Source organism: Malurus melanocephalus, unplaced genomic scaffold (assembly GCF_030028575.1).
Source record: "Malurus melanocephalus ecotype Western Australia unplaced genomic scaffold, MMel_1.1 scaffold_222, whole genome shotgun sequence".
In the NCBI taxonomy this organism is placed as follows: domain Eukaryota; kingdom Metazoa; phylum Chordata; class Aves; order Passeriformes; family Maluridae; genus Malurus; species Malurus melanocephalus.
In genome coordinates, this window is record NW_026623454.1 from 684,777 (window position 1) to 708,631 (window position 23,855).

Sequence of the window (23,855 nt, forward strand, 5' to 3'; positions counted from 1 at the left end):
TCATGTTGTCTTAAGYCCTGAGCTAAGAGGAACTGGAGATGTAGGAATCTTGTTAGTGCAGTTGAAGTCACCAGCCTTTCCTCCTGCCCATTGACAGCATTCAGTCACCAAACAGAATGCTTTGATTAGTAAATTAGTTCAATCTTTTGATTTTGGTACATTTTAAATCTTGATGTATCTAACATTTTTTTTTTCTGTAATAAGCAACCAGTTCTCAGTCCATGGTTAAACAAGCACATTTGCAACTCCTTGTGGACATGCATATGTTATGTATGTGTAGTTTTTACAAAATTTAAGTTTTCCATCAAAGTTTTAAACTATTTTTACATTTCCTGTTTAAATAGTTGTTCACAATTTGAAATTTTCTCAGAAACTAATGAATGTTGCCTTTTCAAGGTTGTATTTATTTTAGGTGTGACTTCTGTCACCTTTAAATGTGAACTTAAAGGCAAATTAGTTATAAGTGAAATGAAAAGATTATGCAAAATTTTAAGTTCTTTTTAAACCTAAATATAGTGTATTTTCTATAGTTCCTAGTTCTAAAAGGCGTAATTTGCCTTTTAAACAGGATTTGGCAAAGGCAGTAAGAAAGTCTTGGATGTGACTGCTTCCTTCCATTTTTGATAGCGGGTAACTGGCATTTTATTTAAAAGTAGCGATCTCATCTTGTGTTTATGGCTTTTAGTCAGCCTACAAAACCTTTTCTTCATTTTCAACTTCTAGGCTGCTTCTTCACTTCAAAAGGAATGTTAATCCAAACTGCTTGAAAAACTGTAGATACAAACAGTGTTTCTGTAGAGATGGAGAAGGCAGGACTGGTGCCAGAGCTGATACAGCAGATACCGGRCAGGGATGCCCTGGTGAGAGCCCTCACCAGCCTTGGGATCTCACTGTCCTGAGCCAGAGCAGCCCTCATGTGCTGCTCAGCCTTTGAGTGAAAATGACACTTCTTATCATTTTAGAAGCAGTCACAGTTGCTTTTAAGCTAAATTCTGAGTTTGAGCAAGAAATAAAGTAAAGTGGTGGGTTTTAATACTGGTGTTAGTTCTGAAATGTGATGATTAAAATGYAGTCTGGGTTAGTTTGGGTTTTGTTTGAGCTGTGAGAATAGAGAAGGTCATCTGCTGGTAAAAGAGCTGAAGCTCACACAGAAATGGAGCCTGGCCCTGCAGGAGGAGGTTGGTGCTGTTGGACTCATCTCCTGGTGTGAGGGCTCCATGGCCTTTACTTGGGTGGGAAGGTGGGCTATGGGAATGCTCGGGGAGCTGCAGCACCTCATTTGTAGGGAAAGGCTGAGGGAGCTGGGCCTGTTCAGCCTAGAGAAAGGAAAACTGAGAGGAGACCTCATCAATGTTTGTAAAAGGGAGGGTGTCGAGAGGATGGAGCAGGCTCTGCTCGGTGGTGCCCAGCAACAGGACAAGAGGCAGAAACTGATGCACAGGAAATTCCACSTGAACATGAGGAAGAACTTCCCGGTGCGAGTGCCCTGGCACTGGAACAGATTGCCCTGGGGGCTGTGGAATGGCGCAGGAGGGGCTGTGAAATGGACCAGGAGCTGTGGTTGCCAGGAGGGGCTGTGGATGTCTTGTAGGGGCTATGGATGGCCCAGGAGGAGCTGTGGATGGCCCGGAGGGGCTGTGAATTGCCCGGGGGGCTGTGGATGTCCCCGGGGGGCTGTGGATTGCCCGGGGGGCTGTGAATTGCCCGGGGGTCTGTGGATGGCCCAGGAGGAGCTGTGGATGGCCCGGGGGGCTGTGGATGTCCCCGAGGGGATTGTGGATGGCCCGGAGGGGCTGTGAATTGCCCGGGGGGCTGTGAATTGCTCGGGGGGCTGTGGATTGCCCCGGGGAGCTGTGAATTGCCCGGAGGGGACTGTGGATGTCCCCGAGGGGATTGTGGATGGCCCGGAGGGGCTGTGGATGTCTCCGGTGGTTTGTGAATTGCCCCGGGGGCTGTGAATTGCCCGGGAGGCTGTGAATTGCCCGGGGGCTGTGAATTGCCCGGGAGGCTGTGAATTGCCCGGGGGCTGTGAATTGCTCGGGAGGCTGTGAATTGCCCCGGGGGCTGTGGATGGCCCGGAGGGGATTGTGGATGGCCCGGAGGAGCTGTGGATGTCTCCGGTGGTTTGTGAATGGCCCGGAGGGGCTGTGAATTGCCTGGGGGGCTGTGGATGGCCCGGGGGGGCTGTGAATTGCTCGCGGGAGTAGTGCATTGCCCGTGGAGCTGTAGATGTCCCCGGGGGTCTGTGGATGGCCCCGAGGGGCTGTGGATGTCCCGGAGGGGCTGTGGATTGCCCGGGGGGCTGTGGATGTCCCGGAGGGGCTGTGGATTGCCCGGGGGGCTGTGAATTGCCCGGAGGGGACTGTGGATGTCCCCGAGGGGATTGTGGATGGCCCGGAGGGGCTGTGAATGTCTCCGGTGGTTTGTGGATTGCCCGGGGGGCTGTGAATTGCCCCGGGGGTTGTGAATTGCCCGGGGGTTGTGAATTGCCCCGGGGGCTGTGCGTTGCTCTCCCTCGCTGGAGCTGTTCCAAAGCCCGCGGCTGTGCGCTGGCGGCCGTGCGGCAGCAGGGGGCGCTCCCGGGCTGTCCCGCCCCTGCGCTCCCGGGCCCGGAGCGCTCCGCTTTCCCGGGATAAAGGATAAAGGATAAAGGATGATGGATAATGGATAATGAGTCCCTGCAGGCTCGACCATCCCCCAGGGGAGGGAGCAAACTGGCATAAATGGGCCTGGGACTGACTATCATGCGCGATGGTCACTCAGCAAAAAGTACATACATACAGGAAAGTGTAGTAGCATATAAAGTCACTATCGTGCATCAATTTTATTGTTTTAATAAAAAGTTACTGTGCAAATTTCATTACTATACTAGGAATTGCTTCCAGGAGTGATTGGAATTAATTACTGCAGAGCCTGCCAGGGTCAGTACATGCTTTCAATTTTCATTTACACTTACAAGAAATCTAATTTTTAATTAAAAGGATGGTTTTAATTCTGCACCATCCATAGTAGTCCTTCCCTGTTCATCATCTTAAGTGAATAGCAGACTTGTTAATAGACCCAAAAAAGTTGCAATGGTTTTAGCAGCTCATGTTGAGGYACAAGGCTTGTTTGGCAGTGCAAGTAAAACACATTATTTGAAAATAGATTTACTAGGGAATGTGCTTCTTAAAGTATTAGGCACAATGCAAAATTAAGAATCTCTTTGTGTTTGCATCATTAAGAGGGCTAATGTGCTTGTCTATTAACACAATTTTCAAGGCAGGCTCTTTTGAAGAAAAAATGCCATGCACCCATTCTGCCCTGTATGTCTTAATGAATTGAGTCTTTAATTTGAAAGAATGTGCACTAACAAAATAATACCAGAAGGATAAAAAAAAATACACAATGTTAATTAAGAAAAAAAACCAGGAGTTTTATTGAAATTTGTACTTTTTCATTAACTCCTGCATACTTACATATTAGGCTAGTGTTTTGGAGAAACCCTGTTATTGTTCTATATCCAGTCCCCTCATCCCATAACTTGACTGTGAGAGCAGTCATTGAAAAATTCCAGGGTTTAGCAACTTTCTAACCTCCCTTATGTATAATTTATACTCCCCTATAATGATTAAATATTTTTTCTTCWGTCTTTCTGCTTACTAGTCTATATGCATTTGTGAGATTGATTTGGTTTTTTCCTTGAGTGGAATAATTTACATTTGTATTTACAGAATGTCTTCTRGATAGTATCTCCAGTCTATTAAAGTATTTTGAATTATGATCCTAGTTTCCAGAATATTTTAATTCTCTTTAGCTTAGTGCGTATTTTAAAAGGGTATTTTCTTCTCTGCCTGTCACAAATTAAAAGTATTGAATGAAACCAGATCTATGCAACAGATACTGTTTAAAAATACCATAGTCTTTTTTTTTTTTTTTGCCAGTAAACTGCTGGCAGCAAGTTTTTCTGATTTTCAGTGTTTTAGCAAATTTATGGTAGTAAATAATGTTTTCTTCCTTGTATCTAATCCTTTGTCAAAGCTTCCTCTATATATTTCTTCAATTCCGCCCTGTGCTAATACAAGGTGTATTGATTTCTGAGCCTCCATTCTTTCTCTTTGCTCTCTCAGAATAACTTCTTGTGTGTTGTCTTAACTGCTCCATTTCCTGGACTCCCTTATCCCTTAAATCAACTTGCTGAGAGACCTGTCCTTCCTCAGGTACCTGAGATAACTGAAACTGCTTTTGTGAAATCGGTTTAATTTGCTGTTTCCTCCTTGTTTGGTAACCTCTTCTCTTTTTAATTTCCCCTATATTTCCAGCCTCATATTCAGTTAATTCTCCCTATAACTACCATAAAAGTAAAAAACAGCCTCTAGAAAGGACATTTATTACTCCAGAATTTATTACTGCAGAAGCCTGTACAGGTACATGGATAATTAATCATCYTGGAGCTTCTTGCCCCATTCTGTTACTCGTATGCCTCCATACTTCAACTTCTCAAACACTTCCCTGGGATAGGTGTTCCCTCAAGTTGCTGTTTTGGGATGATACCTGTTCTTTCTTCTTTTACCCTTACCCAGACACACATAGAAGTTTTTGGTTTTACCTTTTTCTGAAATTTTAAGTACATTTTAAAAGTATACATTATCCTCCAGTTTATTTACAGTGATATCTTTTTTCCTAGTGGAACTCTTCCTATTTCCATCAGCAGTCTTGTAACAGCCCTGTAAAAGAACAGCAAGTTTTTTTCTTTTTGTAATGAGACATTAAATAAGCCACTATGATACAAATGGAAGTATTTTAAACTAAAAGCAGCAAATTCCTAGAAAGATCCATATTTTGTCTTTAATTCCTCAAATCTTGAGTTAYTGGTAAATATTGTCAGCCACAGCTGTCTTAATTCCACTAATGTCAATATCTTTGAATTAATTGTCTGGTTAGTATTTTAATATGTTCTTTAACTTCTCTCTCATTTTCTAGGAAACAGTATTTGTAAACACTGCTTCACATCCATATTTTATAGTTTAATACCCTCTAAATCAGAAATACAAAATGGCAAAATGCATTATATCCTACATGCTGACACGTTCAGAGCAGATAACTAGGAAATACGCACTAAGAAATTCAGTCCCTGTAGATTTTATGTTTGACTTACTGAGATTAGATGTACTGTTTTGGCATWTATGTATTGAAATTCAGAGAAGTAAAATAGAGAAGAAAGCTAGCATGCAAAGACTTACTGCTGTTATCAGCTGGCACAAGAAATAACTGGAAAATAAAATCACTCTGTGGCAGGTTTTTACCATAGTTGCCCAGAGAACTATAATATGATGGTTTTCRTCTTGTTTTTCAGACACTTGTGCTGGATTTTCTGTGAGTATAATAAAAATGCTCTGTATGGCATAGTCRGAAGGCTGAATAATCAGCAGTTATTTACAGGCAGAAAGGACCAGGAACATTTTTTTTCTGTTTCTGGTTTTTCACCCAAGAGTCCTGTTTCTCATTCTGATTCATAGATCTAGCATAGATTTTTCACTCATTATACTCAAAAATGTTGAAACCATTTGAGATACCTTCTCAAATGTTCAAATCATCCTATTTCCAAAATTRTGTGTTTTCTAAGATGCCTTATTTCATTTCTCACTATAATTTTGGTGAGAGGTGGTGAGGACAAGGAAACCTTGAAAAGGAAGATGATGGTGTGGCTCTCTTACAAGATTTTGGAGGAACTAAGAGAAACTCCACTTGGAACACAATACAGTGACTTTGTTTTGAAGGAAGAAACACTCAAACTTGCCARACCTGTCCTKTATCTTTTRAAGGTGTYTCYCTGCTGTGAATYAGTTTGGTAAGCTTTGGTATYGTCCTTTGCTTACCTGATTGCATGMATTGATGGAGACTCTGTCAGTTGTGTACAGAGGAATTGTGTCCCTGGTTTGTGTAAAGCATCTGTGCAGACAACACCATATTCAGACTCGGTTGCTGTAGTTACTCTATGCTAAAAGGCAGAACGATCAAAGTGCAACAGTGTTTTTTTACATTCAGGTGTAATTTTACTCTAATTACTTAATTGTTGGTGGTTTTTTTGTTTGTCTGGTTTGTGTTGTTTTTTATTATGACCTATGAATCAAAATCCAGGTATTTTGGTTGCATGGCTTTCATTCTTTCATGATGGCTACTCTGATATTGCATACTTTGAAAATATATAGGARTTCTGTTCAAAGTAAATTTAGGTGTGAGGGTTGGCATATAGATAAATCCCCTGCTAAATTTAAGGTTCATCTGAGGTAATTTTTTTCTCTTTTTTACCTTTTAATTTTAGAGAAACCACAAACCAAGCTCTGTAATCCTTGGGGCTACAGGTACCAATGTTGGCCAACTCTTTTAACATGTTATGATTAGTGAAAACATACTTGTCATTACAAACCATTTATTAATTCCCTTTGACTTGCATCACTTTTTTTGTAGATTTTAATTGTGTCCTGAAATCTGCGTATCAGTTAACAGCAAAAGCTCTTGGCTAGAATTGTTCCTTAACTACAAATTTTAGTAAAATGGTTGYTCAAAGAAGGAATGATTCTTTTATCTTGAATTAGTTTCACCTTGAGCAACTTTCTTCTCTTATTCCACTTTTCACTTCTGTATAGCTATTTTCTGATTTTGAGTTTTGTTGGAATTTGGCTTTGTCTGTTCATACTTCACCTGCCTAAGGAATGTGTGGCACTGATTTTTCTTCGCTCGTGTACAGGTTGCCACTTGGTGCACTTTATGTATGCTTTTTGCATTAAGAAAACTTTATAAATACAGTGTTTAGAGGCCAGCACTGGGGATCATTTCATTTTTTTTCTGGAAAATGAATATAGCTTGCTTTCTGAAAAGAATTTGGCTATGTTTTCCTYTTCTCTGTGTCTTTCTAGAGAATACTGTACATACTTCAATATCTAATGTCTTTGGGGGGTTTGTGCAACTGACACCTCAAACACAAATGTATTACTATTTTTACATTTTTCTTAGTATAATAATACGATTTTTAACTTATTTCTGTAATAAAGTCCACAGAGGAATAATACTATTTTTGAAAACTAACTGTATTTGCACAATTGAGACTATTAAATATTAGTTGTTATATTTTTCTTCATCAATGCCACTACAGTTTAGAAGATTTAAACACTTACCAGTAAAACAACTAAAGATAATAATAGCACTATATCCATCCTAAAACTCTCAACAGTAAGAAACTTGGTGAGACTATTAAAAAGATACCTACTGTGAAGTTTGATGGGAATAAATAATAGTCATAGAATYGTTTAGGTTGGAAAAGATCTCAAAGTTCATTGAGTCCAACTCTTAAAGTGATCCTGCCAATTCAATCATGTCCCTAAGCACAACATCTACAAATCTTCTAAATACCTGCAGTTGATGGTGACTGACCCRCTTCCCTGAGCAGMCTGTGCCAATGCTTCACAGCCCTCTCAGAGAAGAAATTTTTCYTAGCATCCAATCCAAACRTCCCTGGTACAACTTGCAGCCATTGCCTCTCGTCTTATTGCTCATTACCACTTCCCTGGTCCTGGCCACTCTGWTGCTGATACAGCCAGGGRTGCCATTGGCTTTCTTGGTCCCTTGGGCGCTCCTGGCTCATGTTCAGYTGSTGTTGACCAGCACTTCCAGATCCCTTTGCTCTTGGCGACTTTCCAGTCACTCTTCTCCAGCCTGTAGCACTGCCTGGGGTAGCTGTGACCCAAGGGCAGGACCCAGCCTTTGGCCTTGTTGACCCTCACACAATTGGCCTCAGCCCATAGATCCACCTGTCCAGATCCCTCTGCAGAGCCTTCCTGCCCTCCAGCAGATCGACACTCCTGCCCATCTTGGTGTCATCTGTCAACTGACTGAGAGTGCAATTGATACAGAATCGTTTACGTAGGAGAAGAGCTCTAAGATTATCGAGTCCAACCTTTGACTGAACGCCATCATGCCAACTAGACCATGGCATTAAGTGCCATGTCCAGTTGTTTCATGAACACTTCCAGAGCTGATGACTCCACAACTTCCCTGGCCAGTCTGTTCCTATGTTTAACCAATCTTTCCATGAAGAATTAGTTCCTGGTGTCCAAGCTGAGCCTCTGGTGCAACTCAAGGCCATGTGCTCTCACCCTATCTYCAGTTGCYTGGGAGAAGAGACCAAGCCCCATGTGGTTACMCCCTCCTTTCAGGSAGGTGTAGAGTGATGAAGTCTCCCCTGAGCCTCCTTTTCTCCTGGCTAATGAYTCCCAGCTCCCTCAGCTGCTCCTCATCAGCTTCTGCTCCAGTCCCTCCCCATTTCCCTTCTCTGGACACACTCCAGCCCCTCAATGCCTTTGTTATAGTGAGGGCTCAAAACTGGACACAGCGCTTGAGGTGCAGCCTCACCACTGCAAATCCCCTCATACTGGGAAATGTATTAAATGGGACCGGCCCCAGTACTGAACCCTGGGGAACACCACTGGTGTCCGGCCACCATCTGGATCTAACTCCATTCCACCACCACTCTGGTCCAGCCAGTTTCTTACCCAGGGCACCTGTCCAAGCCATGAGCAGCCAGTTTCCTCAAGATAAGTTTTTGAATATTGCACTTCTGCTGTTTCCTTATAGGCACCTCAACAAGCTGTGAGTGAATATCACAGTGATTTGGAATCATGCTTTTGATCTGAGATCTTCAGTTTGTTCAGATGCTGGTATTCTTGAAACCACAATTAATTATTCATGCAGTAAGGTCAGTTCAGTGCTTTAATATTCCTGATGTGCTTAATACATTTCCCTCGGACTGGGGACTGGATGCCTCCTGTCTCGACCCACGTAGGTGTGCCCCTAGAAGTTATAATTCTCAGTCATCCATTGCCACTCCTGAGCCTCTGTTTCTCCTGAAACTCCCAGTGGAGCTGCTCATGAGAACACACACAGCCCTGCTTTCGTTAGGATGATGTAAATGAGGTTAAGCAGTTAGCATTTGCTGATCCAGCTCATTCTGACAAAAGCCTTTTAGACCATGTTTATGTGAGCAGACAGATTTAGGAAATATTATTTGGCAAAGGAGCACTGATGAGCTGCAAAGGCTTGAGCTTGTGAATGTGTCCTTTTTCACTAAAACAAGGTTCAAAAGCTTTGTCTCTCTGTTACACCTTCAGTGTACTGCAGTGCTGCTGACGTTGTTGAATTGCTACTTATTAAATTAGTCCTGTAAGAGAAGAAATCAATCAGTACTTYTCTAGCAATTTGTATAGTACTGTAGCTGTCACTTGAAAGTGCAAAACTCCACACTTTGAAATTGTGTGATTGCTTAAAACTGTGCAAAGATTTTAAAGAAGAGTTGAATAACATGATATTTAGCCTTGGATATTCAGTGTTCAGTTAATAATACCCAGCTTGTGAACACTTACTAAATTTTCAAAAGTGGGTTTAAGTATATAATAAATACATTTCAGTATATTTSCAGTATATATATGTAAGCTTTAATGGTTTGGAAAACAATAGAGAAAAATAAAATGCAAACATCATTGTCAACATGTCATAATTTTTAAGGCATAGTTAAAAGTTGTTATTTTGAGGGATTTAGGCACTAAAGAGAAGYTGCTAGCATGTAGTGGTGCAGCATCAGCAATATTTTTATATATGCATTTAGTCTCATTTCGACATTTAAACTGATTTTACAGTAAGAAAAATAAAATGCTTTCCAGTTTAGTGAAATAGAATTTTATGCTCTTACATTAAACTTTATGATTTGCTTCTGTACATCAGCTGTTTTTGCATTTCTCTTGCAACCACAGTATATATATTGACCTGCTTAGAATGTGTGCCATTAGTTACTTTGAAATCTCATTAAAATTATCCTGGAGGTGATTTTCAGTTCCTGAGGTTTGGAATAYGTTATTAGAGYTTTTGAGGAAAGAYAGTTTGARCAAGCCAACTACTGRGAAGCAKYAAGTTATGCAGAATAAAATAATATYSTTTGAAGCAAAGATTTGTGTTTTATTAGCTCGTCCTTCAAGGTTAAGGTTGGCGTTTTAATTCAGAATTAAAGACAGTGTTGAATGATGAGTTACACTTGAAAGTTTCTTGGAACCTGATGTTTCTATTAGTTTTGTGTTTTAGAGAACCATAAAGAAATTATATAAAATCCTAAATAATCAAAATATGTTTAGGAGCTGCATGAATCATAATTTCTGGCTGTTGAATATGACTATTTTTGGGGCTGATACACTTGAAAATAGATGGTATCAAACCATGAGGTTTATTGGAAAATGCTGCCTGCGTGAACTCGTGCATGTAAGTTTGTGAGGGCTTCTGTTTCATACTTGTGACCTGAATAGCTGGATCAGTTTCTACACAGGGATTGAAGGAGAGGGAATAAAGTGAAAAACAAGCTAGGAAATAAAACAAAAATTCCGGAAAAATACTCAGAAATCTCCCAAGCCGAGATGTGCCATACTTGTGTAAGAAGGATCAGAAGGCAGAGCTTGGGCACATGACCTCAAGCTACTCAATGCAAATGAGGGAGCGTATCCTCAGGTTTTTGGCACAAAGGGTTCCTCGCTGTTGGAAGCATGCTATCAGCTAAACCAGTTCTGGATGCAGTGCAAGCTTTGGCAGTAGAAGAAATGCTTGGATACTCTCTGAAGATTGAAGGCAATGAGGTAAGATGGCTTAAAAAGAGTTGAAAGTGAAGAATCCAAGCTGAGTCAGTCATTTAGATTGTGATAGTATTACATAATATAATTTTTTCTTTTAAGGTTATGAAAAGGAAAATAAGTGTGTGTACATTAACTTGTTTCTCCTTGCTGATGCTGATAAAATATATTATACCAGTGTGATAAAAATGTTGAATTATTGAAGATACAAGTTTTAACCCTATATAACATCTATTTTGCTCTGTTTGCATATTTTTTCCCTTTTCTAGGCTAATCAGAAAGTCAAACTCAGTTTATAAGGTTCTGCTCTTGTTCTGAAAGTAAAAGTGTAAATATTTTTCCTGCATGTAAACAAATATATTTTTACAAATAATGGAAAATGTTTCTTTRTGTTTCAGTTTTCTATATGCAAGATGTTGCTAATTATAAAGGGCTTGACAGTCTGCTTACTGCATTTGTTCTGGAGAAAAAATTTTGAAGAAGTATTTAATGCAAAATAAAGCCATTTATTTWACAAAAACCTTACTTACATGAAACTGCATGCTCTGAACAGATTATTGATTAAATTTATATCATTTTATGGTATGACTGTGGCTGCTTTGATATCTCTAAGTCTCRCATTACTTTCCTAGGTTTTCCTGATGTAGAAATGCATCCTTTATATGCACATAGAAATTAGGGTTGATGATACTTTTCCTACTGTAATGCTTATGGGAAAACTTGAAGAAAGCTGTGTCTCCTCATRTGGAGTATCAGCCATATACATGCTTAGAATAAATTTTTGTGGTCTGATTTCTTAAGTGGGAAAAGAGTTGAACTGAATCACAGATGAAGATCAGATGTGAGCCCCAAGAGCCGTGGTTTAGAGTAATGAGAGTATTTCTCTTTGAGGGAAAAGTCAGTTTTCAATCGGTGTTTTAAATCCAAAATTACATTCTTACATCCCTCCAGGCAGATCTCTTTATCCTGATATTTGCTTTTCATGTTAAATTTTTCTCTTTTTTGAGGAGAAGTTTAAGCTTGACCAAGAAAGCTCTACTTTTACATAGTTTTAGAATAATTTATCTTCCTAAGGACTGTACTGGTAAAAAACAATTTTTCAAATCTCCTTCCTTTTTATCTTCCATRGAGACTTGCTTTTTTGAGAACTGGTCATTTTTCCTTTTGGGAGTTTTTCATAACCTGAATTGCAAAGAATTACAAGATAAATAAATATAATAAAATAATAATTAATAATTTTAATAATAAAAGATAGGAATAACAGAGAAAAAGAGTTCAAACCTCCTCTTTTTTCTCCTTTTTTTAAAATACATTTTTAAAAGCTATAAAACTTTCTAGCTGTCCTTTTTGATAGAATTTTATAGTAATATTTTATATTACTGATTGGAAACAACTAGAACTTATTTTTCCTTATAATGAGTTATTTTCTTAAAATGGCATAGATTTTTGCTGAAGGTTCTAGGACAAGTATTAAGRCCTCCTTTTTACTTCGAGATAGTATTTAGTAATCTGGAGTCCTGCAATTTAGAGAATTTACAAATAGAGATGTACTCTGAGTTTGTTTCTCTTGCTAGTAAATAAATTTATAAATATTTGTTTATACACTGGGATGTTTAAATTCCAGTTTGTTGAATAGAATTATTTGTGTTTATCTCAGGTCTTTCTGCCTCCATGCATAAATATCACAGAGTTGACCATCAAAATGTTTCATGGTCCAGAACTTGCCAAAATGTTGAATATATGATATATGTATATGATGCAGACTGTGTCAAGCCCTTAACTGTAGTATTCTGAGTTTACATGTATAACTGTTTATGATTTTGTTGCATTTACTAGGTTTGCTGGGATGGGTAATCTTCTTAAGGTCCTTACCAGGGAAATTGAAAACTATCCACATTTTTTCCTGGATTTTGAAAGTAAGTTCAAACAATTACAAGACAATGAGAGAATTTTTTCCCTGATTTAACAGCAAACTGAGGAAAAACTTTTAAAGTCTGATTGCTTACAGTGTGTATTTTCCAGCACAACCAATCTGTCCAAGTCCTTGTCTCTAAAATCATTTGTTCACTCAGGACTCCTTTTCTCTTCCTTTTCTATTTTTCAGGAACCAAATGGGAAATCTTTTAAAAGTTCTCACTTGCACAGAGCTTGATCAGGGGCCAAATTTTTTCCTTGACTTTGAAAGTGAGCAAAGCTTCTTGCCTGGCTTGCCTTCTTTGCTTATTATTTCCTAATAAACTGCATGTGCTTATGCATCATAAAGCAATTCAAAAGGGATTTGCAAACAAATCAAATTRCATTTCAGTAGAATATTGCTTTTTGATATTTACAGAACCATACAAAATTACTTCAATTCATTCTGAGCAAGGAAAGGAGCAGAAAGGTAGATATGCAAGTAAAACCTTATCTTGAATTAAATTCAAAACATTTATGAGCCATTGWTAAATTTACATATGAATGAACTCGACCTCAACTTTCTTTAACAAATCAGGGTTAAAAAAAGTTGTGATTTTTACTTGAATGGAAATACATGTTGGAAATAAAAAGCTGAAAAAAAGTAGTAGCGGTGGAACTAGTTTTSCTTGGTTCAGTGATGATGTAGCTGGGTTTGTAATTTGTAAATAGTGGTGAAGTGGCCAAAGTGTATGTGCTTGATTGCATCTCTCTAAATGGCATGGTTATCAGTTTGCAGAACAGTATTTTCCATTACAGTTTCCTTGTTACATCTATATTTGATTCAAAGCTGTTTTCACTTTTGCTGACCACAGTTTCTCCACATGTACTTCTAGACACTGTCATCAAATCCTTTAATATGGGTTTAGTATGTCTTCACTACATATGTGAAATGTGTTTTATTTGGAACACTAACAGTCTGTGATGTTTTCTCTCTTAATACCTCTATTCTATAAAAAAAAAATAGCCAACAAAAAGGTTTTGAGAAAATCCAGAGTTTTTTAAATRCCTTCCTCTTGTAGCATGGTTTTATCATATTTTATCATCTTGAAATAGTTTTGTTCTTTAATCATTCATTCCTGAATTAGTTTTCTAAAAAAAAAAGTAACTGACATGCTTTGAGCATGTATGTGTGTGTGCACTTGGGAGCACTGCTTCAAAAAGTCATGTAAACATATACTTAAATYTCATTAAATGGTTCAAACTTGCTTTCTTAGATGAGAGCTAGAATGTACGACTGGAGCTGTGGACATACATACCTTAATTTTCTCATCTAGAGCTTAATTATCTCACTGTGAAAAATCAGTTTTAAATGATGAGGAAAAGGTTAATTAGTTTGGGTTTACAAGAAGCCATGTATTCCCTTATTTTTTATGTAATTGGAAGCTTTTACTRTCATCCCAGGATGTCAAACCTGTATCCAAACCACTACTTAATTTTTTTCTACYGAACTTTTAAGGGCCTTGGCAGTCCTCTGTGGCTTTGCCAGCTATTATGAAAGTTTCCAGCTGCTCTGAGCTTCCAGGTTTAATCAGCCCCATTGTGTCCTTGTTGGCAAGAAATTGTTCCTGACCCAGGCTGCAGGCATGGCAGGAAACAGGTGGTCTGACAATGGGGATGCTTGGTAGAGGTGGTGGTGAGAGGAGGAAATACTGAATTTGTTGCCTTGGCAGCTGAGGTTGGTTTGTTTGTTTKTTKKTTTKTTTTTYCCAAAAGCACGTRGCAAGGAACTGAATGAAGTCTCCTCTCCCACGGGAGGTGCCAGTGGTTGGGGCACACTAGTCAGGCACCTCTAGCTGGAGAGGAACAAAACTGTCATCTCCAAATTTCAGGGAATTTCATGCTTGTGGGAGTTTAAAAGTTTTCTCACAAAGTTCAGTCCCAGAGGTTTTTAGTGGCACAAAATCTATACTGGGTCAAAGGGATGTGACTGAAAAGGGCTGTGATTTTGTGCTTTGTCTCCTTAATTGGCCATCATACAGTGCAAAAGACACTCTGAGTCGGTGAACACTGGTCAGAGTTTGGTGTGGGCTTGCCAGACGTGTGGCTTTCTGTGGCCTGAGCTGTGAGTTTGAGCTCATGGGTGAACATGGTCACTACAGTTGGCCTTTGGGAGGATGAGATCTCTCCTGAGCTGATGTGTTTACTATATTCATTATTTGCATCAGCACATTGCTTTCAAGTTTCTGTGTGCTTTTTGCACACATTAGCTGTCTACAAAGAAAAAAARGRAAAAAAAAWGTTAGAAATTCTCTCTTTTTCCCTGCTTTCCTGCAGRTGTCCACATTGTCAATTGTGATTCTTTTTGACACCTAACATTACTCTTCAATCCAAAYTGGAATCCAAGTTTTGTAACTCCATGGTCATACTTGACAAAACTTGAATGCAGCATTAATTTCAGTTAATGCTATATAGCAAAAACAGTTCTGTTTGCACCCCAGTACTCATTTTAGAATTGGGCAGTTACACTGGATCTCTGGAGAATAAGATTCTCTATGCAGGTGGAAAGGCCTTTTCTTTGAAGGATATTGCAGACTAAATACATTCAGCGAAATTACTCTTTTTTAAGATCTACTGAAAGGTTTAAGTAAAGAAAAGTAATTCCATCCTTCTTAGAAAGTTCATCACATTGCTCTTTTACTCTTGGATCTTGATGGGGGTATTTTTACTCAGACTGCTACCTCTTGGGTTTGATTGTATATCCCTAATTTTACCTTAATTCCTTCATAACTCTCAGCTTGAAAATAATATTAGGAAAAGTGAGTACCTGGCAARTCATCATAGTCTGTGGATTTCTGGATTTCAGGGCAAATTCTCTGGAATGGATTTTTTCAGTAAAAGAACTGTTTTGTTCTTTAAATCTGACCTTATTTAAATTACTTGCAGATAAATGAATTCTGGGTATTTGAGCTCTTTCAGTACTGTCTTAAAATTGCTCTTTTTTGCAGAAAATCTGTTGTCAAACGACTGCTGCCTTTTTCAGGCAAAGTAAACAAATAATTCCACWTGAATTCTTGGAAATAATTTGAAAGTTGAGGCAACGATTCGTTTCGAATCTAAAAGACTAAAGCTTATAACTTATTGGGAGGAGATGTCCTTAAGTGACACCTACAGTCCCATCTTCTCAAATACTTTTATAAGACCTCTCTAACCATAATTGAGCAGGTTCTTYTTTTTTTTTTTTAAAYGTTAGCTAGGTGGACTTGATCCTAGTTAAATCCCTCTCATCCCCTCCCAAGAATCTTATTTTCTAGCATTCCCCCAAACTCCCAAAAAGATTAATGAAAATTTCAATTATTATTCATGTATGATTAAAAGGGTCTATTATTAGAACATGTCTGGCAGCAGAGCAACTGCTCACTTTTCGCATAATAGGCTATTAATTAATACCCTTGCTGCACAGGCAAGGCTGGGGATATAATCTGGGTCCAGCCTGGGGGAAGTTACACTCGATTCCCAAACTTCAGAGTGCCCTGAGCCAGAAACTGCAGCTCAGTCAGAGATGCTGTGTGTCCAACCCCTGTCCAACACRGAGCTGGAGCCCAGCACGGATCTCCTTGGCACAGCACTCTGCCTGGAGCCAGTATTAACAATTTARTGAGCTTCACTTTACACTAGCTAGTTTAGAAAGAATGAAATTCAAAAATCCCTTGTAGCCTGGATAGGGTACTGTTTCTACCCAATACTGTTTTTTTTTTAATGTATGGAGTATAACAGGTTCTGGTACTCACTGTAGTTGTAATGCCTTTGCTCATTTCTMAGAGTTTTTCTTTTAATTTTGTCCCAGATTGGCATGGGAAAAAATCATTGTCATGGTGACAAATCTGAGTTAGGATTTTAGTATTGTGCAGTTAAATATGTACTGCTCTCTAACTTGCTGGCTGATRGAATTATTTGCCATGTTGAGTGGTGGACATGACAAGAAAAGCTGAAAGCAGAGCCTGTGAATGCTCTTTACTTGCTTTCTTTTTGCTATGCTGTGGAGACCAGAAGGCTACGGTGTTTTTATGGCAAATATGATTCTACATTCACTGAAATGAAGAACTAACCAGCCTCAGCTGGAATCCTCTTAACCACCTAAGAGTGGAATAAAGTTCTGAGCTTTTGGTTTGCAATTCAGATTCAGAAAGGGTGTKTGAGTTGGAATTGCTTGTTTTAGTATTGTTATTAGTATTGTTCTTTCTTCATTAAAATTATCTACTGAGATATTGTTACACTTCRTTTGGTATTGGTAAAGGTAGCACATCCTTTCTATATATAGTCTTGTCTTATGAGTACTGGTTTACCTATCTAGCAGTTTTTTTATGATACCTGAAATTCCATCCAAAACATGGCATGGACCATGTGTAAAGGTGAAAGAGAGCATGTGTTCATGGAGTGGATGAGCTACCATATCCTGGTTATTTCTGATGGACTCAGTGAAAGTATATTTAAAAAAAAAAAATCAAATTTTGCTGGTAGAATCTGTATATGGAAGATTCAAGCCTCAGGTAACTTTTGTTTTAATTTAATACAGGATTCATGTAGTTGTTTGGTTTAGGGCTCACATTAGAAACATTTGTTCAAAGGGAGGTAAAAGTGTTATCTATTTTGTCTTATTAAAGACAGAATGCTTTAATGTAATAATGAGTACTCTAAAAACTCAGACTTGAAACACTCTCAGTCTGGCCATTATGGTAACTTGTTACTGAGAGGGCTTATATTCACCCTGGGTTAGTCTGTGGCAGTGGTTTCATTTATAAATGGTCTCAGGTTGCTGAAGCACATGCTATTTCTCTGGTGGTGTGGGGATAAGAGGTAGAGCACAGCCAAGCAGTGATTCCACACTGGGATTCATGATTGGCATTTTTTTAAATTCAGAGCAGAGAAACAAGCTTTGGTTTTGTTGGAATAGGAAGCCAGTTTTAAAAGTCATAATCTGACATAAAGAAGTCTCAATTCCTTTTAGTTGTTATTATTATTGTTGTTGACAGTAAAATGGAATTGTTTTCAAAATGATCCATTACAGTTACTTTAGCTGACCATTTTTGGCAGGATCTTGTAAAATCCCTTTTGAAACACAGCCATGGTCTTAGCAGAACATCTGTTTGCATAATGTCTATTTCATAAATAAGATGCATGGTTTTTTAAAAAAGAAGCCTKAATCATCCTCCCTACCTTTATTTTTAAGCTAAACACTTCCAACATAAACTGCTTCTGCAAATGCAAGCTAGGCCTGTTGCTCTGGAGCCTTTGCAGCCCTATTSCTTCTCCCTTCCCTTGCTTTGCCTCTTCCACGCACCTATCTGCCTCTTGCTCCTACTTCCCCAGCTGCTGGGATACTACAGAAAGCTCAATGAGTTTCAAATGTTCCTCTTTCCACTAACCTCCAAAAGATAAATTGGAAAATTTTGGAAAAGACTTACAATAAAGGGTATTACTAAAGTCCATTTTGAAGTCCCGAAGTTTATACCATTTACATCCCCCTTAAGCGCTAGTACTTTTGAAGCATAAAAATTGTAAAAATTAACACAGGAGTACCTTGTTAACCAGCAAGGTTAGCAACAAGCATCAGGTGACCTGCACATGCAAATTTTACACTCATGAACTGCACTAACAAATTACCTATTTTATTTTGTATTAGTATTCACTGAAAATGTTATTTTCATTAACTTATTTAACTGTTAAAATATAGATACTGATTTTTATGTGTCCCCTACTCTGTTGTTGTATGGTACGTAACTGTTTTGCAGAATCACTGCTTTCTTCATTCAAGTCACAACAGTTTGCTGGTTTGCTTCTTTATCACAAGGTGGAAAATCCATTTTGGTGTGTACCTGAGATTTCTTGCAGCCTGAGGAAAGAACCATCTGGAACACTGTAAATTGAATGTGACTGATGGGTCAGTTCAACAGCTGGTCATTCCAGCTGGGATTTTCCTGGACAGACAGTTTGTCCCTTTGATGCTCCTTTCCCTCACTTTTTGATAGTGGAGTTTTTCAGTTACATGAAGTATTTTGGCTATAAAACCCACCTAAGTAAGCACAAGTTATGTTTATTTTCAATTTTTGAATAAGATAAAGGAAAACTTCCAGAATAAAAGGAAAGTCCAATCAGTATTATGTGCTCATGGGACTCATGGTGCCATAGAAATATAGAAAAGGTTTTAAGTATGAATTGCTTTAGAGCTGCAGATATGTAAATCTCAGTGTTTAGTGTCCTGTTCATGCAAGGTGCATAGATAACTAGAAGCATTTAAACAAATTATCTGAACCTGAAACACCATAGAGAGAATGCCTGTTTTCCATACGCTCCAGTGTGAACCAGTTCATTTGTTTCTAATGAGGACTGGATGAATGAATCCCATACTAACACATAGGTGGAAAACTCTGTCARTTTTCTTAAGGAGAGTGAGACAACTAAACAGAAAAAGTATTTTTAATATTTCTTGTCTATTAATGTAGCAATGAACACAGTTGCTCATCCTAATCAGTGAGTTTTGAACTGAAGTCAAAAGTAAAGATCCCATTACTTTTAAATCAAACAAGAAGTCTTTAAGTTCTAAGATTCAACTTCAAAGTAATTTTTTCTTTCATAAAAATTAACATATCTTTACAAGCTAATACAAATCTAAGGGGAAAAAATAGTTGTGTGTCTGTAGAAGTCTGCTGGAACAATGTCATTGTTCCTACACGTACTGACTGCAATCCCATGTCTAGGTCATCCAGTCTTTGGTCAGAGCCTATCATCTTTATGTTATAAAGGAAAAAAAAAAGATAGAAGATCTCTACCTTGTCTAATGTGTCAGTGTTCTGGGGCTAACATCATCCCTGGTGTCACACTGCTGTGTAAATCCCATAGGAGGAGATTTGAATAGGAAAATTGATCTACTTTCACATGTCATTTCTCTCAACAGTTGAGGTCTACAGGTCACTCACACCCTGAAAATGATTACTGGCAGAGTTGGATTTATTTTAGTGGCAGGAATGATCCCTGACATACATGAGAAGAAAATTATTTTTAGTAGTACTGTATCTGTGTTTTACAAAAAGGAGAAATAAATTAGCCTACTTAAGAAAGCCTGGAAGAAAGTCAAAGTGGAGCAATATCCCACTGCTCCATCCATTGAAAGGCCTGATTTTATCCCCAAGCTGCAAGAAAAGTGAGCAATTCTTTGTAATTGAGCCATGGAGCTCATGAAAGAGAGGAACTGATGCATTATCCTATTTTCTAATAATATTGCTTTATGATACTGCTGCTCTTTAAAATGCTGCGTTTTGGGAAGAGGCATTATGAGCCAGAGCATACAAAAACTGTACTGTTTTTCCTTCCTTGCTATAAAAAGCAGAAGCTTGGATGTTAGCAGAATGGCAGCATAAYTGTATATTTTAAAAAACCTACATCAGAATGGAGTTGCACATAGTCATGCTGGATATGGTATTGTTAAGTAGAACTGAGTAATCTTGCCATTTGTACTGCAGCTTCCTTTTGACTCTGTGCATTTCGCTTTTCTCTTTCTTAGATGCACAGCCCACGGATGGAGAAAGGGAGGTATGGAACCAGATCAGTGCAGTTTTACAGGACTCAGAAAGCATGCTTGCAGACCTTCAGGCTTACAAGGGAGCTGGACAAGAAATTAGAGATGTATGTYTGTTAATGACAGTTATTTGAAAGCAAAATCAGGCAAAACGCATTGTGTTCCTTGCTTTTGTTCTCTGTCCAAGCACATTGTATGAATTCATATGAAAATCATCTTAAAATTGTATTTTAAAAATACGTAACAGATTATGCATAACATTTAATAGAAAGCCCTAATGTGAAATCATTAAATGATGGCTGTGGGAACTTTTTTCAGATTTTCTGTTAGTAATTAGTTATTATTTCTCACTTCAGGAAACCCCATTTCATACACCTTGTTYCATGCATCTCATGGTAGAAGTCAAAGTTAAGGACATTGAAGAAATAATAGGTGTCAGAAATAYGTGACAGAGATATTTGCTCTTCTCTGTAAGTGAAATAATGTGTCAAAGTAAATTATAACTTCACATCCACATTAGAGGCATCTTATTCTGTGAAACTGGTCCTGAAGTACAATTTTGAACTGTRACTTAGAATTTTTCTCAGGTGACCAAAACTTTTCCTGCATCAGATTTTCAGATCACACTCTTAGTGTGATCCATTGGTTACTTAAAAACCTCAACATATTGAAGATTACAGAAGCATCAAAACTTGGAAAAAAAAGGCTACTTTTGCAACCAGCAGTCACACAAAATGTTCTACCTGATGCTTTTACAATAGTTTTTCTGCCAAGGGACTATGCAAGAACATATTTCTATATGTCAGTGGTTCACTGCAATGAGTGATTTTAGATCAGTGTGTTACAGGAGAGGGAAGGTGAAAAGCACAGTATGTTTTAAAATCCTATGCTGTGTAATTTCTTGGAATTCTATGTTTTACAGTTCTTACTTTTTAAAGTAACGTAGAAAAATTCCAAACCACTTTTTGCTTGTTACTCATTTATCATAGATATTTACAGTAATATTTTCATTTCAGGCAATACAAAATCCCAATGATATCCAGCTGCAAGAAAAAGCATGGAATTCAGTCTGTCCCCTGGTTGTGAGACTAAAGCGCTTTTATGAGTTTTCACTCAGACTAGGTGAGCCCTGTTTTGGTRTGTCTTACACATATTTCGTATATAATGAAAGAGAAAGTTTTGTCTTTCCCCAAACTTTTTAAAAGAGTTARTATTATTTTTGTTTGATATCAACAGACACTTAACTGCAATTGCATTTATCAAGRTATCTCTTTAATCTTAATTTCATAGTTTATTGGTTTGTTATCTAAATAGCGTACAAGCAAAAAACATGATAAAAGTACAACGTTTTTTKCTGTTTCCTGCCACTTTTCTCCACTTCACTGCTCCATGTTGGACTARTGCAATTTATTTTTTGTAGTTTGGATCCTTTGGACTTTTAAAAGGAAAGTAATCCAGTAATATTTTSAGGTTTTTTAAAAGCAGGGATAATGGGGGAAAGAGTATCAATAAAATCTCTCACAGAGTGAAAATCCAAAGTTGGATGTGTTGCACAGTGACTTTTTCATCCCAACAAACACAAAAGGTGATGTAATTACTCTTTGAATTAGGACTCTGGAATGCAAATATATGTATGAAATGAGAGGGCTCCCAAATGCAAGGGAATTCTTCTACAACATCCTCTAAATCCTTTTAGTTTTTGAGTTATGCTAGTAATTGCTGACACAGGAGCTGATTTATATTGCTATCAGTGCCTAAGAGTGCACTTTTAGTAACAGATATGCAGAATAATCTCTATACTGAACTRATGGCTAATTGAGGAAGATAAAAGTGTTGAATATCTGAATGCAAGAAAAGTGCTTCCTCTAGAATTTTTGATAGGGATCCCAGATAAAGGGTGACRAAAATGGAAAAGAGTTCAATGATAYAAAATGGAGAGAAAATGGCAGAGCCTGAAGAGGGAGGTGTCTTTAATTAATGTTTCTCACTTTAGAATAGTAAGAAAAAACACTTCTGTTAGGGCTCTGCATGTTCAGAGGGTTCCTCTCCTTTGAATGAGTTATATTTAGACACATAGTTAAAACCCTGTCTTTGTGTGGACTGACTACAGTTTGTTCTTTTGATTTTTATTCAGAGAAAGCYCTCCAGAGTTTACTGGAATCCTTGACATGCCCTCCCTACACTCCAACTCAGCACCTGGAACGGGAACAGGCTCTAGCGAAAGAGTTTGCAGAAATCTTACATTTTACTCTTCGTTTTGATGAACTTAAGGTTAATAAAGTCTTTTAATACATGTTGATTTTTGCCATGTGTTTTGAACCAAAACTGATTTTTTCCTCTTTGTTTTCCTGGAAGATGAGAAATCCAGCAATTCAGAACGACTTCAGTTATTACAGGCGGACAATAAGTCGCAACAGAATAAACAACATGCATGTAAGTAAATAAACTTTGATGTGCTGCACACAGTCAGGTATTTATTTATCAGGATGCATTTATGCCCTTTTTGGTAGAGTTTTTGCATTTGATTCAGTAGCTGTCATGTTCTCTCCTTCACACTGAGAATTAATCAGCAGTCCAGATGAAGTGATTAGAGAGGACTATTCATKCAGCAATCTGCTTGCTGACACAAACATGTCCTGTATCTTTTTCTTGTTGCTGGAAAGATTTTAAAGAGCTTTACTGACTGTTTTTTTTCTCCTGTTTTCATCAGCTAGACATTGAGAATGAAGTGAACAATGAAATGGCCAATAGGATGTCCCTGTTCTATGCAGAGGCCACACCAATGCTGAAGACACTCAGTAATGCAACGACACATTTTGTATCAGAAGTAGGTAAAAGGAGAGAAAGGTCTAAAGCAGACATTCTTGCTCTTGATTTTGCAAGATAGTTTGCTAAACACTGACTTTTTCTTACCCTTCCAGAACAAAACGTTACCAATTGAAAATACAACAGACTGTCTAAGTACTATGGCCAGTGTATGTAAAGTCATGTTGGAAACGCCGTAAGTTCTATCCTAAATCTTGGGGGTTTTGTATGCGAGAACTTGTACTTTAATTAGCCACTTGCGATAATGCTTTTTTCCCTAAGTGAATCCCTGTATCTTTGCCCTAAGTTGTTACTACTTTCATATACAAAGAATGACCTGGTATTAGAAAGCCTTGTCTCCTGTTCTGGCCACCTTACCATATCTTTCGTAAATCAGTGATGAGTTTTGCTGAGGAGAGCTCACATGGTCAGTCTGCATTTCAACAAAAGGTTAAAATGTGAGTCTAATCTTATGCACTCACAGGCTTCAGTGTCTGTGTCTTGTCTAACCAAGGCCAAAGGCTGACTGCTGCCTTCTGCTTGCCTGTGCTGCTCAGTTACTCGCACACAAGAGGGGCAAGATTTGGCTCTTCCAAGCAGCACTTCAGCAAAAACACAARCACTGTTTCAAGGATCATTTAAGTAGGTCTTTTTTTGGATGCAGTCATCTTTATTCTAAATATGAAAAAATGGAGCTGAATGAATTTTCATTCATTTAAACATATTCAGCTGTACAACTGTGTTTGTATCTGCCAATGCAGATAATAATAGCCAGTGGGGTTCTTTATTTGCTGTGCATTTAGTGGAGTATTTTTTAAGTTAGATGTCTCTTTGACTGGAAAAYRCATACAAGATGGAGGCAAGGTAGTCTTTCTGCCTATGAGTTATTTGTTCATGGTGGCATAGAAAGGGTAGAATTCCTCAGGTTTGTGTTT

General features: G+C 38.2%; 1 protein-coding gene across 6 annotated transcripts in view; it reads left to right on the forward strand.

The window, feature by feature from the left end:
* The window catches only part of CYRIA (CYFIP related Rac1 interactor A), a 53,710-nt gene that overhangs the window by 24,131 nt on the left and 5,724 nt on the right, over positions 1 to 23,855 (forward strand). For 3 of the 6 annotated variants that reach the window (XM_057374310.1, XM_057374306.1, XM_057374307.1), the window contains 7 exons: positions 12,483 to 12,562; positions 20,101 to 20,222; positions 21,132 to 21,237; positions 22,250 to 22,386; positions 22,471 to 22,548; positions 22,826 to 22,942; positions 23,037 to 23,116. In XM_057374310.1, coding sequence (XP_057230293.1) covers positions 12,493 to 12,562; positions 20,101 to 20,222; positions 21,132 to 21,237; positions 22,250 to 22,386; positions 22,471 to 22,548; positions 22,826 to 22,942; positions 23,037 to 23,116 — 710 coding nt within the window. In that variant the 5' untranslated portion in view covers positions 12,483 to 12,492. Of the gene's footprint in view, positions 1 to 9,968; positions 10,653 to 12,482; positions 12,563 to 12,750; positions 12,831 to 20,100; positions 20,223 to 21,131; positions 21,238 to 22,249; positions 22,387 to 22,470; positions 22,549 to 22,825; positions 22,943 to 23,036; positions 23,117 to 23,855 lie in introns of those variants that run through there. The other 3 variants (XM_057374304.1, XM_057374305.1, XM_057374309.1) reach the window with 3 other exon arrangements.